Below are 17,039 nucleotides of genomic sequence, written 5' to 3' on the forward strand. Positions count from 1 at the left end.
TTTATGTTGTCCAAAATGTCCCCTGAATTTAATAATAAGTTTACTAAAGTTTTGAAGACCAAGTTGAAATTATGTCCTCTTGAGGTGTAAATTAATTCAATTTTCTTGAAGATATTTACAGTACTAGGTAAAATCTGGGTTTTTCTTAAAAATGTAGTTAGCCTAATAGCCTCCTCATCTTTTAGAAGTCACTCTGAGAATGTTTGCAGACGTCTCTTCTATTGTTGAACACATGGTATGGTAATACTGTGCACTGAATTTAGATTCCTTAAGAACTAATTTTGAATTATATTATATGAAATGTTGATATATTGCAATTATTAACAAGTTATGTATGTAATGAATATGCAAGTTGTGGGCTTCGTTAAAAAAAGGCTATGGATATTATTCATTATTAATTACTGAACTTAAGAGTGCTACTTTAAAAATAGTAATTAAATGTTAATCCTTCACAGTACCTAAATCAATATAACCCAGTTTGTAGAAATCTACCATCATTTTATTTATTTATTCCCCACCTTCATATCCTAGGACACTAGGTTCTAGCCCAGAACTAATATACTGGTGATTTTCAAAGCCGTAAAATGTCTATAAAACGTGCCGTTGCATTTATATTTTGAAATGCATGTTTAAATTAAAAGGATCCAAGTGGGGGTTAGCCCCCCCTTGGAACCGCCACTGCACTTAGACAGAGTACATTGATTGATTGGTGATTGATGAGATTTGAACCTGGGAACTCGGGCTTCGAAGCCTCAAGCTCTTTGAGTAATGTACTATTGATGAACTATTTAAGTTCATCCATAAAAGGCAGCAATTCAAATGTACATAATTTGATACCAAACCCCATAATATCTGGGTGTAAATACACGTCAGTAAAAAAAGGTGGATCAGATATACAACACAGAAAACAGCTCTGAAATTGAATGCAGCACCTTACGTTTTACTTAAATTTTGTGGGAGATTTCAGGGACTTTACCAAGCAACTTCATGTGTTAAATGTAGCCTAAGTAAAATATGATATGGCGGCAAATCTGTTGATGTTAACATGTGTCACAGTAACATAAAATGAAAATTGTACATGTAGACTCGCTGATTCCATGTTTTTGGGGTAAATCCTGGACCCAACTGAAATATTTAAGTTGTTTCTTATATTACGATTAATATTCATACTCAATGTCCATTTCAGTAATCAGGAAAAAAGATAGTATAACTCAATGCTGATGAAGATAATTTATTTATAGTTTAGTACATTTTTATTATATTACCATATTTCATAAATTTCACCATATTGTAATTAATTTAAAACGACTGCCAATAAGAAGTTAACAAAATGTATTAAAATGAGTAACAATAATAATAAACAAACAGATAAATAAAGATACAATCAAACATGAATTGTTAACCTACATAAAAAGGCACGAAAGCACAACACAATAATTTATATAAATCTTTTAACTTTGTACATGCATTAATAAAATATTTACTAAAAAAATATATACGTGAATTACTATGCATGGTTTAGTCAAGAATCTACATAATGTCTTTCTATACATATTTCTCATCTGATTTCTCTTATCTACACAATAATGTCAAGTGATATACACCGTTTCCCCACATCGGTTAAAATTATCAGTACTATTTGAGACTGATCCTCCTATACAATATGTAAATATATACAAAACGTTTTATACAAAAATAATTGTCGTACAAAATTACAGATTACTTTACACTCTCTATAGCCCTGATTATCAATATCCATTACTCTGTAGCATCCCAGTCTACTATGTCGCTATAGCCTCCGAGTGGTTGTTTAGCATATGGTTGTTGGTCGCTGATTTGCTTCGCAGTTCAAACACTTGCTGTATAGCCTCCCGGAAACACAGGAAGTTGTAGTCAATGACACCTGTACAGAAAATAGTTTGTGTTACAAAATCCATCATATGTTTCTTAGACAGAGAACGCTCACCAGGTATAATGATTGACTATACACAGATGACTACAGTCAATGGTACAATGTACTGTGATATTGGCAGTCACCAATGTAGGCATATAGCTATAAGACATTTCAGTCCAATAGTTACTCATCACAAAAATATGGAATGTACGGGAAAGTGAATGGAACAGAACACAGTCAAGAGAAATTTTTATTTCCAAGGCTATTTAAGATTAAAGAAAGGTGCAACTGCCAGGAGTTTTCAGATAAGAAGAGGGGCTGATGAAGAAACGGGAAATAGGGAAAGAAGAACAAAGGTCATGTTGGTTTTAATATGTGGGGAGAATGCAAGAAGAGAGAACTATTGGGAAAAGGGAGTTGATAGTGATAGAGGGAAAGAGCCCGAGAGGAAGACTTAGAAGAAGTAGGATAAAAGAAGTGAAAAGGGATGTGAAGAAGAAAGTAGTGAGTTGGCAGATGGTGGATGAACATTAGGGGAATATAGAGGACTAGCCAACACCCAGACAAGGGTATGATAGATAGTGTATGTAAGGAAAAATGGCTAGACAACAATTCTTCATTAAAATAGTGAAACCAATTTTTGTTGGATAAGGAAGGTACTGTGGGGCTGAGCAAAAATACGAAATTGTAATCCTATAGGAACAAATTAGAATAGCTAGTCTTATGGCGTATAACCAAGAGGTCTATCTTCAAACTCCTTTGTAAGTTTTGTAATAATTTTAACACCCAGAAGTTTGGAGACTGCCATTAGTTTTGAGTTTACCTATACATATAAGCTTTAATGGCTTATAACCAAAATTTCTATGTTAAAATTCCTTTGTAAATTTTATAATAATTGTAATGTAACAACCAGAAGTTTGGAGGGTACCTTTAGTCGTGAGTTTACCTAAAATAATATAACTACATTTAAGCCATAAAGCTTTGAGATTTTGGTCAAAACCCACTCATGGGCAACATCATTCACTTAAACATTCCGTTTGAAAAAAAAAACACTATAAATGTATCAAAGTTTTTTAAACAATGTCCTAAAAAAATTTATTAATGGTTTCCTAGTCAAAAGGAACATTGAAAATACATTTCCAATCATAAGAATCAATTGGGACAGTACCTCATTACGATAACAAAAATTCAGATAATTGAATTTTTACTGAAGTTTGGGGAATTCTATAGAAAATAGGCCGAGCTTTAACTATCACGATCAAAGAAGAATACTGATAAAAATTAACTAACCAGACTACTAAGCGCCATTCAAAAATGGCTGATATTGTGAGAATAGCATAAAATAGAGAACCAAAAAGGGTTAAAAGGTTATCATCCTATTGACCAACCATCAACCATTGTTGAGTATAAATAACCTCGACCAATTGCTTGAGAACTTTACCAAACAACAAAGAGTCTGTTTGGGGAGCGAGCTGGTCTAGTGGTAGAGTCTAGTTGAAATCTTCCAAACTACCATGCCGATGGATTTTATCCATGTCATAATGCCGCAAACCTCTAGGACTAGCCTGAACTAATGTGTGAACAGTTCCGGGCTAGAACTAGCATCCTAGGATGTGAAGGTGAGACATAAAAAAGTGTGATTAAATGTGCTGTATGACCTAAGTTACAGTTTACCTTGTTTGTCAAAGTTGTCCTCTCTCAAGATGCACACCAATGCCAAGAAGCGATTCACCTCTCTGAGGTACAAGATTGTGCCGTTGTTCAGCTTTATCAGACTAGAACTTTGGCCGTCAAACGCTGGCGATTCTGGGTCTTCTTGGAGTCTGCAAATAATTTTTTAATTAGTTTTTGATGTAATAAACTGTGCCACTACACTAGGTTATTTTTATGCTTCACTCGCAAGCTGTGGATCAAAACAGTGGTGTAATTGTATACTTTACAGTGTAGGACCATTAACTGTGAACTTACTAACATGAAGTGTGATGTTGGACCAGAATTCTCCCCTCTCACTCACTAAACAAGTTTTTTAAGGATGCCATTCAAACAGTTGATTGGAATGCCGTAGCAAAGACAAGGGACCTTGGAGCAGTGGTATTTATACAACCACTTTCCTCACAAAAGTCTCATATATATCAGTGACACAGCTACTGATTGATATTATTATAGCCTACATCCTTTAATTCTTCAGTTTGGTTGAAACTAAAGAAGTAAGCATAACCTTTAAAATTTGCTTTCTTCTTTGCCTTAACCCTTTCGATGCTAGAGTTATTTTTTGTAATTTTCCTAAAAATGCTAGTTATTTACCTACTTATTTTGTCCGAAAAGTGCTAGGTTTGCCTCGGGGGCAAAGTCTAGAGTACGAGAAAAAAAATCGGTACGAAAAATGTTTCACCTCAAAAGTGCTAAGTAAAGATTTATCAAGCCCCGATCCTATGAGGAATCAAAAGACACCATCACTGTTTCCAAAAAACAACTGAGTCAACCGATATGCCCAATTAAACTTACCTGGTCGAAAGTCGCGCCAGCACGATATATCGTCGCTTAGCACTATTCGCATCAAACGCGAACAACAATACATCGTTCCATAGCTCTTTTTGGGAAAAAGACGCACAACAATATATTGTCGCATAGCACTGAAAGGATTTAACAAAGGTTTCAAAAAACCGAAATATTGAAAATCACAACTTAAAAAAAACTTATAACCAATTAAAATTACATAGAAATAATAAACAATTTAAAGAATTAGCCCAAATAATACTTACCCATAAATTCCAGAAACGTCAATAACAACATCAATCATATCACAACACAGTTCATAGCTTTGCATATCCACTGGGGAGGAATCAGTCGCAATATATATCTTGGAGACAACATCAAATAAGAAAGCTTTTTCAATGGCAGAATTCTAGAAAAAAATTCAGGTAAATAAGTCAAAACTATCAGCAAAATTTACATCGCAATTTAAGAGGGGGGGGAGGGAATAGAAAAAAACTAAATCCAAGAGAACAAAACTTAGTTTATCATTTGTTGGGTTTTGTGTCTTAGTCAGTAATGGAATACCAGATGACTTCCACCAAATTTAAATAATAGTTCATGCAAATGACCAAGAAGTTTACGTTAGAAATGTGTAAAATCAAACATTTTGTGCTTGAATTTTATATCTCTGGACCCCAAAACTGGGAGTTATTCTGTAGGCTACTCCCTAAAACCTCTGGCCATTTTATGGAAAAGTTAGCCCATGACAGTAGACACTCTTTGTTTATGTATTTCAGTTGAATATAAACACAGGGTGAGATTGTGATTAAACTGCAGCTGGATGATGCATGTAGCTTTGTTACTGACTAAGACCAGCCGCTTCTTTATAAACACAACAATAAATTTGGTTGTTATAAGCACAACAACAAAAAATAGCTAGGTCCAGTTCAGTACCATTTAAAAGCTAAACAGCTACGTTTTGGTATTAGTTCAATTTAATGTAAAGAACTTCATTTTCTTTATTCACCTTAAGGGATGTCCGAAAAAGAATGCCAAGATTTTGAACTGTGGTTGCTTGGGGACTGAGATAACTAAAACGATTTAAACGTCAAAAATTGGAGTTGAAATGGGTTTAGTTTTCCGTGTAGCAAGGGGGGAAACGTTAACCTTGGCGAGCACTAAACAGATGTGCGGTGGCAGGCAGCTGATGTGACTGACACGCCTGACGCCAGTACTTCGACGTTAACAGACAGAAAGCACAGTGTGATCTATGGTCCGCAGGGTGTAAATCAATTGTTTAATTAAAGGAAGTTTGAATTTAACCGATGATAAAGCAATTTGTCGCTGGTATCACTTTCATAACAGGGAGTGTTTTGAAAGGACATTCACCTGGCCGGCCAAAAACAAGTGATTTCAAAGTTGAAGAAATCTGACAATCCGGCTTCAGAAGCCCAACTAAGTCTTCAGTTAAACATATCTAATGTGTCTACAATGTTATTCTTAAAAGATTCATGCCTGTACAATTCAATTAATACATCTGATTAAACTTACTGATCGCTCTTAAGCGTACAGACTTTGCCAGTTTTATGCTATTATGAGGATAAGATTGAGGACAATCTGCATTTAATATATTTTTTTATTTTATTTTATTAAAATATGAAAAAAAACTTTTTTATTTTTCTTTCAACTTGACGTCTAAGTCATTTCATTATCTTTAATCGTAGACCCAATTAAGGGCTGTTCCTGACATTCTTTTTTGGACACCCGGGTTTTAAAATAAATCTTATATAATAAAAAAACTTATTTTTTCTTTTCCGGGTTCGTTTGGCTCTTATACCCAACCAATTTTCATGATTGAGGTATCAAATTGAAGGTTTGCACGCACAGATTTGCCATCAAGCATTGGTATATAATTATCTATAGTCTCACTCGTAAACAAAATTTGCTCTGCATGTATTTCTTATGGGAGTTAAATTTTGTTTCTCTTTGCCAAGTTTGTTTAGGTCTTCTACTCGAAGGCACAGATTTGCCATCAAGTATCGGCAAATATTTACCTACTGTATTACCGGTACTCGTCAAAAAACATAATTTGATTTATTTTCGAATTCTCACTTCAATTTAAGATGTATTTCACAAGTTATAACTATATAATCCTATATATTTTAGTCTAAGAACCTCCAGTGAAATACCGCCTTTCATTTAAGCTATTAGTTATTCAAATCAGACGAGTTTCAAACAAATGCAAGGTGAACCAACAAAAAATTATTTTTCATAAGGGTTTTCTATGATTAAAAATCAGTAGCTACAGTATTGTTAATGTTTTTCTACATGTCTAGACTCAAAATAATCAGTAAATTATAGGCTTTAATTTGAGCTATTGATCGTTTGAATCAGTTAAGCTCAAGATACTGTATTACTCAATAAAAAATCATAAATTTGATTATATCTTGGATATTATATCTATTTTAACGCTGCGGAGCAGCATGGGTCCTCTAGTACCTACTAAAATAAAAGAACTGACAGATACTTACAGATATTAGGATGTTCAGTAAATTTTCAAGTGTAGGTAACTGAGGGATTAACTTTTGCACTACTTTACTAAAAGCTTCAAATATACTATGGTCGTAAATTGACGTTAGGTAGAAACTAAGTAGAATCTGGTCATACCCTAGAAAAAGGAAATAAATTAGACAAACTCCCAAATTGAAAGATATTAAAAAATTAATACATTTTTAGCTTATAAAAATTATGCCTTTGAAGTTTTAATCAGTTACTTCTTGATGGTCAACAAGCATATAATACTAGAGTTTCAATATAATTTTATTACAAGCTATCAAAAGAAACACTCAGTTTTATTATTATTTTTTTACTTCAACTTCCTAATACCATAGACCCACAAATGTAGTCTAAGTGGTTAAGTAAGACAAGTGTTATGAGATAAGTCACATAGGCAAACCAGTAGTGACCAAACGGTGATAAGATAAAGCAAGCAATGGGCTTATCTGTCCCAAGATGCCAAACACGAGGTACCATGCTTGGTTTAGTGTTATTAGAATTTCAATAGCCAACTAACCCTACATTGAGTCTCAAAAAAGGTTTAGCAGCTTAAATAACAAAAGCTGATTTAAATTATTTGAGACCAGAGCACAAAATATCTATCTACCAGAATCTGACAGATCATCGTTTGCTCTCTGGTGGATGTCTCTTTGAGTTTCCATTTTGTTGTCTTCAGTCAACCCGTCAACTTTGTGAATAAACACTTCAAACTTTATCGCCGGATTGACTTTGAACGCTTTTGTGACTGTAAGGTGTAGTTTGTTCAAAGCATCCATATAATCATCCTGTGGACAAAAAAGAGCATTTACTCATTAGCTTTAACCTTGGAGCAGTGTAAAAATGGAATAAAAACTTGAACCGACTCCCAAATATACTTGAATATACTTCGTGATACCAAATTTTCCCATTCAACCAACTATACTTAGAATATAATTACACTATTGTAGGTCAACTTATCTATTTCTTTCTTTTAGGTTGTATATATGTTACGCTCAAACTCCAAATTCGGACAATGTCAGAAATTCTTACCCACTTTGCAATGTGGACGGTGTGAAATACACCCACGTCGAGGAGTGAGCATTTTATTCGGACATTGGCCGAAGCGAAATGCCCAGATTGCGTTGTGGGTAAACTGATTTACTCAAATGCCAAAGTCAAAACGTATTTCAGCAAATGAGCAAAACCAAAATACCCACAACGCGATGTGAGCAAAATTGTTTAATTGTTTATTTGTTTCAAGTACGAGTATAAAATAACATAAAAAAATTCAGGTGCAGTAAACAGCAAATTACCGAATATAAAAAGCTATAAAAAAGCCCATGGCAAATACACAGACATTGAAATGTTTATAGCGGAACTATTTTGTATGCCATAAGAGCAACTTTAAAACGGCGACTATTACACAGTTCTTGTTTGATTTGTATTTTACTAGTTGGCTCAGGCTGTTCTGCCTTGGTATATAAAATTCAATTTTTGTATAACTTAATACATTTTCACGATTTACCTAAACCTTCTTGCAACCACATCTGAACAAACCTTGCTTGGATCCAGATGACATCATTGTTTCTTTGCGAACGTTTATCAGGTACATCCTTGGTGCATATAAATTTACTTGGTGCCACTTGGAAATGGTTTCTTGAGAACTATTTGTCCAAAACTCCTTTTTTTGTAACAAGAATGTAGTAGTCATTGTTATTATTTACAACTGCTATTACAGGTCTAGGAGCTAGTTGTCACCGGTCAACATCAAGAATACTGACCATCACGATGTCTTTGACTGAAACTGGGGTTAATTTTCTTTCCATGTTCATTAACAGTTTGTCTGCCTGGGTTTTTAAGTAAGTAACACAGTTTTCCCGTGTTGTATCGAAATCAATAGCAGATTTTCTTGAGAAAGAAGTGCTCGAAGGTAGGTTTAACTGCTATCTATTTAGGTCTTCATTATGGATGCCGTGTGAGAACGAGAATTCGGCGTTTGCACAAACTAAAAATACCCACAACTCCACGTGGGCAATCACATTTGCTCAATCCCGTTGTGAGTATTTAGGATTTGCTCAATTGACTTTGGCATTTGAGTAAATCAGTTTACCCACAACGCGGTGGTTTACCATTTCGCTTCGGCCAGTGTCCGAACAAAATGCTCACTCCGCGACGTGAGTATTACACGCTGTCCACATCGCGAAGTGGGTAACAATTTCGGACATTGTCCAATTTCGGAGTTTGAGTGTAACATATACACAGGCCTGTGTTAGGATATTAATACAGTTTTTAAGCTTTAGGTGCCTATGCTTTTTTAATTAGTAAAATTCGACAACGAGAAATTCAACCAGTTGAATTGACAATATTTTATGAAAGGTTCAACAGCTAAGAAGAATATGATATATAGGGTTCATTGAAGGGAGTTATCTAATAAGTAGAAAGCTTTCCTCGCTTAGGAGAACTAATAATTTTTTTATAAGCTGAAGGCCAACTTGATTGGCGGGTTTTTGGACACAGTCCTTCAAGATACAAGTCTCACGCTCTAACCACTAGAACAGCGGCCACTACCACTGTATAATTAAATACAATTACAGAGGCGAAGACCAACTGTTTGTAAGTTATTTCATGCAATGCACACAATTTAATCAGCAGCAGAAAAACAATATCATAAACAGATTGTCAAAAATAACATTGTAGCCGCTAAGGATATGGCCTAGTTACTTTTGAAAACTCACTCCACTTCTGGCTCAGTTTAACTTTGATAGGAACCAAAATAATTACGACAAAAATTGTCTGCATGTGGTAAGTTGAACAAAATCACGTTCTACAACAATAGTTCTACTTAGTAATGTTAAGTAGTTAAGTTAGTAAAATTGTAGTACTACTGTTAAACAATATTTATTTTTACTCAAGGATACAATCTTAATTTACCTGTGCGTCAATAACAAAGACTAGAGCTCCACACCCTCCAAAGATCATATCAGAGTCAAAACTCGGGTCAAAAAAGTCTATTTGACCAGGAAAGTCCCAAATTTGAAACTGTACAAAAGATGAATTCGATATATCTTCTTTCACTATTTTATTTGTACTTTCTAAAAATAATGTTTCATTGGGCGACATCTTTTGGAACACCACTTTCTGAATCGAAGACTTTCCACTTCTGCAATAGAACATTAATGAGACAAATTGTAATTTCAACTAAAAACAATAAAATAACATAGGGCCTACAGTATCCTCAGTATTTTACCGAGTAAACTTGATATTAAAATGCAATGGTTTAGGCCAGTAAAGAGATACCTCGTTCTGAAAGTCCAGCTTAGCACGAAAACAGCAATGTTCTGCAACTGAAATCAGCCGTGGTAATTTTTTTATATTTTACACCAATACCAAAAGCCTAAATAAGGTAGGTAGGCCTACATCAAATAAATTTTAATCTTCAAATTATATTCATTTGTAAGAGTAAGAATCAATGCTGAGCTACAAAAAATGTTTCAACTATTTTTTTAGGTTGATTTTTAAAGGTTTTTTTGAGAGGTGAAAGAATCAGTAAGCAATTACTGACCTTCGTAAACCCATGAGCAGAATTCTCGGCTTTTGTTCCCCAGCTAAAGGTCCTCCAGGGCCGTCTCCATCTTGCTCGAATGCTCCATAACCAAAATCTTTAGGAAATGAGCCAACACCAAACCCCTGGCTATACTGATCGTCTTCATCTTGATCAAATGACTAAAAGAAGCAAAATATTTTAATTAATTTGTATGCTTTAAAAAAAATCATAAGTAGGCCTAACTAAGTATCGCTAAAAAGTTGCTTTTGGTATACTGCAACCAAAACAGCTCTTATCATGTCAATAGCTATTTGCTATGGTCAAGGTTTACCTGATATATTAACTTATCCGATTAAATATTAAGATTAACTTATAAATTGGTTCGATTTTAATATTGCATCAGATTTAATATTACCACATGACATAAGTTACGGGTAAATAAAAATAAAATAAAAGTTTAGGCCTAACTAAATTCAATGTTTGCATTGGGGAAAAACTGTAGAATCGATAAGTTAGACCTCTATCGAACAAAATTATTATCACTAGGTAGGGCCTAGGCCTAGGTAGATAATAAAGGGATAGGCCTAGCACTAACTTAATTACCTATTGCAGATTTTCTGCGAAACTCTACCCCACTCTTATTCTGGGAATGCTTAAGTAAATAGGGCGTTTGTAAAGCAGCAGTGGCTGCAGTGCACAGAGAATCCAAACAGTAGGCCTACTGTACAGTCTTATGTATGTACTTAGGTAGGCCCTACATAAGAGCTAACTGGGTCAAGGCTCTAACCTTTAAACTAAGGGAGTGACTCTAGAGCTTGATGATAGGCCTAAGGCCCTTAGAATTATAAGTTATAAATGCATCAAGGTACAAACATAATTTGTGTGCAGATTAATTCACGACCTTACTTCAACACTACCTCCTGAGAACAACATATAACCTTAACATCTAGGCTTGAGGTGCACAGGCAAGCCTACTTGATAATAATAAGGTTACAATTCCTTCTGTAAAATAATGTAAGTGGAGCAGATCTTTCAAATATAAATGCAAATATTTAATACGTCCCCAAAACTGTTTTATAGATTTTGTTTATGACTCACCATAGCTTTAATCGTGCAAGGCCTGATAAAAAACACGAGAACAACAGAAAATTAGACAAAAATAAAGCAGTTCATCTTTGTATTAGGTGCACTCATTTACACTATATATCTCTCAAAAGAACCCACTGGTAATAATAATTTGCGAATTCAACTCTTTTCTTTTAATGGTCAACATAACCATAACCACAACCAACACATTACCACTTTGTGAAATAATTTTAAGTATGTCGTCCAGTGTTTCCATACGCAAGAAAAAAATATCCCTGGGCCAACGTCAAAAAATCCCTAGTTATCCCTAGTCCGTGTTCTAATAATCCCTCCAATTATCCCTCTTCATCAAATCTAGATAACTTATTATTTTTGCAGCAATACCAATGGATATCATGTATAGCCACCTAAAATATGGTAACTGGTGGTATTATTCTTCAATATGGAGTCAATATTTTCATAGCCCATTAGTAACCAAGCTTTCATATTTATTATAAAAAAATACATAAATATCATTAGCTTAGCGTTCTCCAAACAAACACCTTTTACAACACTATACTTGCAACGTTGCCACTTCGAAGGCCGCGGCCTCCGGCCTGGAATTAAAGGTAGCCGTGATTAAAAACTGCCTATGTGGTACAAAACAAGATAAATTAAATAAAAAAATGACACAGATAGTTATATTAAAAATTTTATAAACTAATAATTTTCATTTATAAGTAATTACAATTGTTTCAAAAATGTTACTCCAGTGTCAAAATTTCAAACTTATAGTCTTTTTCAAACATGGCCACCATGCCTTGGTGAAAAGGTTACACAAAGTTACTTTAACCAAAAAACATCATAGAATTCACCGGAAAACAAAATCAAAACGAAAACAAACATTCGACATTTTTGACACAGGGCACAGGGCTACTATAGTTCGGCCGCTTAGAAAGCGACCTCCTCCAGCATTGTTTTAGCATTAGCGCGCAGGTCGTTTTCTAAGCGGCCGAACTATAAGAAACAAATACAGTAATCTAGATCCGCCATTACATTCCACCGACCGACTTGTCTTTCGCTTGTTTCGTGCAGGGTTGGCTGTTACTCTTCCCCTTGTCTGTTCCGACTTTGAAACACTACGTCACTACCACTACCTACAACCATAGATAAAACATACTCCTTGAGGAGTATCTTCTACAATCGATTTGTTACCAAAATCTGGGGGAAAAGTAGTATAATCAATGCGTTACGGTGTCAATGCCTTGCAAAATTAGCCAAAATAGGTCCTTGACGTTGTTGAAATACAGCCAAAATGTATCATTTTATCAATATTTCAATTTTATAAAGTCAAAGGCCTGAAATCCCTAGAAAATCTAAAAAATCCTTCAATTTCGCTGATTATCCCTAGTTATCCCTCAATCCCTTTTCAATCCCTCGAAGGCCCTAAATATCCCTAGAAAGGGATTTTTATCCCTCAAATGGAAACACTGATGTCGTCGTATGTCACTCCGATTCCGACTCCACTCACTCGTCACTCCACTCCTCCATCCACTGCTTTTGGACTAGATTAAGTCGAAGTAAAATGAAAAACAAAAAGAAACTGAATGCCCCTTTAGGGCTAGGGCCGTCGTAGAACTAAACAAACGGAACAATTATTATAGGTATTTTTACAGTTGGTGGCCCTTTGTAGTAAACAGTTTAACTGTGCCACTTTTTTTGCCAATCAGAAACGGTTATATGTATTTATATAATCATAAATTTTATGATCATCATGTCCTTTATTTCTTTTGAAAATAATACAGTAGTTTGAACCCTTAATTTTTTCATGATGAAAGTAGTAGGCCTAAATGGTGTTGACATGGGGAAAATCGTAGTTAAGCAAGTTTTTATTTGCAAACAAATATAATTTTTAATTTTACAAAAGTATAATAGCCTACTTGTAAAACACTATTACGTATTATGCTTGTAAAAACTGCATTAGATGGAAAAACTAAATATTTTTCATAAATTAATACATTTCCCGGTTTGTAGAAAATACTGAACAAAAAATTTAAAACTCTTTGGTAATGTGTGTTTTTCTTTAAACATTCTTGTCCAGTGGTTGTTTTAGAAGTCATTTTGAACACACTTCACAAATATTTTACATTTTGTCTTTGTCCCTGGCACATTAGTTTTATAAAAGATTTTACACTTAAATTTGGTCTTGCTGGCGTCTTTTTACCAAGGCAGACGGCGCACCACACCTACTGGGAGGTTAGATCAGTGGACTCTATGGTTGGACATTTCCATCCAATTGGTTTACAGATACTATAAGTTTTTGACAAACTTTCAATACACTCAAAATGATAAATAATAAAATTATTAATAGGTATTCTAATCATGATAATAAAACTGAGACACTACTGCGCATACAGGGGTACACTACCCCAATGAACACAGTACTGATAACACAAGCATGTGCTGGGGTATGCCAGACCCAGGGTGGTGATATAGATCGATGACTCGGTCAAGACTAACCCTGTGGCCAGATGATAGCATATGCTATTTTAGGCAGCTACTGTTATGCTCACCAGGGTTGCCACCAGCATACTTATAAAAATACAAAATTACCATACGTGGGGGTACGTCATACCCCCAGGCGCACGTTTAAGGGTTAAAAACGTGATTATGCTTCTCACTTTTCCTCTAAATCTATCTACTCGATTAGAAGCTACAGCCATAGACTAACCAAAAAGGGATGTTTTATCTATCATTATAAGTCAGTTGATGTGGTTATGGAATTGTCGGATTAGGAATTAACGTGAACAATTTTAACATCTGAAACTGTTGTGAAGTTACAGCCAGTGAAAAATGGTGCTCATGATGTTATATCTTTTTTCCCATAGCTAGAAATGATGACGCTTCTTTCTATCTATATTGCGTTGAATGGAGCCCGAAACCACCAAAAATTATTATTGAAATTGGACATCGTATTGTAAGAAACTTGTGTAACCTTCACAAACGAAACAATTTTCCTGAAGTACGTGGTAACCATAAAAGTACTTATTTACTTACTGCCGTGGCTCTTGGTACCAAATGAGGTACTTTACCTCGCCAACACACTGCCTCCAGACTGTAGATCCACTGCTTCATCCTCCCTTCTTCCCATTCTTCTCAGGTCTCTTCTCACTTGATCTCTCCACCTCAACTTGGGTCTTCCAGGAGGTCTTCTACCCTCGGGCTTAGGATGTTTCTCACTAAGGAGCCCTCTTCCTTTCTTAACACATGGCCTGCCCATCTCAATCTCCGACTTCTCACCTCAGCCACAATATCCGGGTTCATGTACAACTCTCAAATCCCTGTTGTGCTTAACTCTCCATTCTCCATTTTCAAAGGTTGGTCCAACGATTTTCCTTAGAATCTTGTTTTCGAACACTATAAGTCGTTTCTCGGTTTTCTTGCTTATCACCCAATTCTCTGAGCCGTATAGTAATACTGGTCTTATTATAGTTTTGTAAATTAATACGGATTTTAGTTTTCTCTGAAAGTAGGGGAGAACTCAACAATTTTTGGCATGCCGATAAACTTTTATTTGCTGCATTTAATCTTCGCTGAATTTCAGAGTCTTCTTCATTATTATTCGTCAGCATTACTCCTAGGTAAGAGAAATTGTTTACTTTATAAAATTTGTGTCCTTCTATTTCTACATGATTTTTATTATTTAATTGGGTAGCTCTTCCACATTCCATTATCTTGGTTTTGTCTTCATTGATATTTAAGCCTACTTTTTTTGCGTCGTTTATGAGTTTTGAGACCATAACTTTTAGTTCTTCTTAGTTTTTTTGGCAAGTGCCACATAATCTGCAAATGCCAGGATATTTATGTTGGTTCCCATAGTAATTACAGCTTCTAGCTTTTGTAATTCTTGTAGAGAGTCTTCCAGAGCTAGTTTGAATAGCAATGGGGACAAACCATCTCCTTGTCTCACTCCAGTATTTATATCAAAATCCTCTGAGACTTCTCCATTGACTTTAACCTTGCATTTAGATCCTGATACAGTTGACTTTGATAGATTTATTAACTTTTTAGGTATTCCATACTTTTCCATTACTTTCCAGATTTAAAGTAAACAAAAAATTAACCCTGTAATCCTAAAAGTAAGGATGCAAAAATTAATTTTTTTATTATAAAAAAAATATTGAATTAAATAGTATTAGTATGCGTATGAGCAAAATCTGAATCGGAATGTGAAACCAGAATGAAGAATTCATCCCGGTAAGCAGGTGCCTGCGCGCGGGCTTGGAAACCGACAGCCACTTCCATTTTTGAATGCAAGACGTGCCATTCCTTGCCGCCGAAAATCTGAATCTGAATCGGCGTGCACTCTGGACATTATTATGGTGATTCTAGATTTGATGGAAGTCTCACATTATGAATTATTTTCTAAAGTTTTTTCTCCTATGTTATAGAGCGGACGGGGTGGGGGGGGAGTTGGTAAAATACAATTCATCTAGGATTGTGCAATATAAAATGGCATTTAAGATTTTCTTTGAGCAGTTTCACTAAATTGTATATTTTGTTTTTAGAAGGCAAAGGAGCCATATCCACAGGTGGCACATAAGCTGAGTTTGAGTTTCAATATTTATTTATTATTTATTTATTTATTATCATCACATTACATCAATGATTGACAGGTGATTTGTCATCAAACTAAAATCTATTGTAACAAAACAACAATCATAATATTAAAAACAATTATACATTTGTTAGGAAACAGTGGCGGCTCTAGGACCTTGTCTAGGGGGGGGCTCCGGGGGGTTTGGGGGGTGTGGAGCACCCCCCAACAGAAGAGGGGGGTCCGGGGGTCCTCCCCCGGGAAAAATTTTAAATTTTTAAAGCCGTTTGGTGACTTTCTGAAGCAATTTTAACGCCTAAAACTGTGTCCAATAATAGTCCAAAAACTCCCATTTCACCTGTTGTTTGTCATGCATGAGAATAGACATAAGTAGAGTAAAGTAAAGTATATTTTTTTTATAGTTTTTACCAATTTATTTAATAGATCAGATTTATTATCCTAATAGAACTAGGCCTATATTAAATATGAATAGATAATGCATTCATTGATAATCAGGCTAACTTCGTTAGTGACGTTAGCCGTCGACGACAACGAAATGCCGCCGTCCATTATTATTTAGATTTAGGCCTTCAACCCACGGCAAATTTACCCGTAATAACTTATTAAGACTAATAATATGTAACTATAACTAAAATTGTCCGAGTCACTTTACCTATGGTTAGTTTACTTAGTTATCGGGTTGATTAGGTTAGCCTATACTAAAACTACAGACGTAACTTATTGACTCAAAGATACCAACTAACTAACTCAATCAATTAAGTATAACTATTCATAATTTCTACTTAGCTCTTTCAATCTTCAACAAACTACCGCTGCCTTCCTTACGCCTCCATCACTATCACTAAACCACTATTGATCACAAAACAACAGGTCGTTTGGCACTAAACTATAACTGAACTGTCACTGTG

The 17,039-nt window shown here is 34.9% G+C and overlaps 1 protein-coding gene across 1 annotated transcript; it reads right to left on the reverse strand.

Annotated features, from left to right (window-relative positions):
- Positions 1 to 1,215: 1,215 nt before the first annotated feature.
- Positions 1,216 to 11,764, reverse strand: LOC128989762 (ras-related GTP-binding protein C). Its single transcript, XM_054411798.1, has 8 exons — positions 11,547 to 11,764; positions 10,467 to 10,627; positions 9,836 to 10,064; positions 7,533 to 7,710; positions 6,901 to 7,037; positions 4,657 to 4,799; positions 3,569 to 3,717; positions 1,216 to 1,903 (listed from the first exon to the last, which is right to left on the reverse strand). The coding sequence occupies exons 1-8, from the start codon at positions 11,547 to 11,549 to the stop codon at positions 1,782 to 1,784; spliced, it is 1,122 nt and encodes a 373-aa protein (XP_054267773.1). The 5' UTR covers positions 11,550 to 11,764; the 3' UTR covers positions 1,216 to 1,781.
- Positions 11,765 to 17,039: the final 5,275 nt, after the last annotated feature.

This window comes from Macrosteles quadrilineatus, unplaced genomic scaffold, assembly GCF_028750875.1.
Source record: "Macrosteles quadrilineatus isolate MER2022 unplaced genomic scaffold, UCM_ALF_1.0 Scaffold_3__2_contigs__length_128488019, whole genome shotgun sequence".
Taxonomy (NCBI): domain Eukaryota; kingdom Metazoa; phylum Arthropoda; class Insecta; order Hemiptera; family Cicadellidae; genus Macrosteles; species Macrosteles quadrilineatus.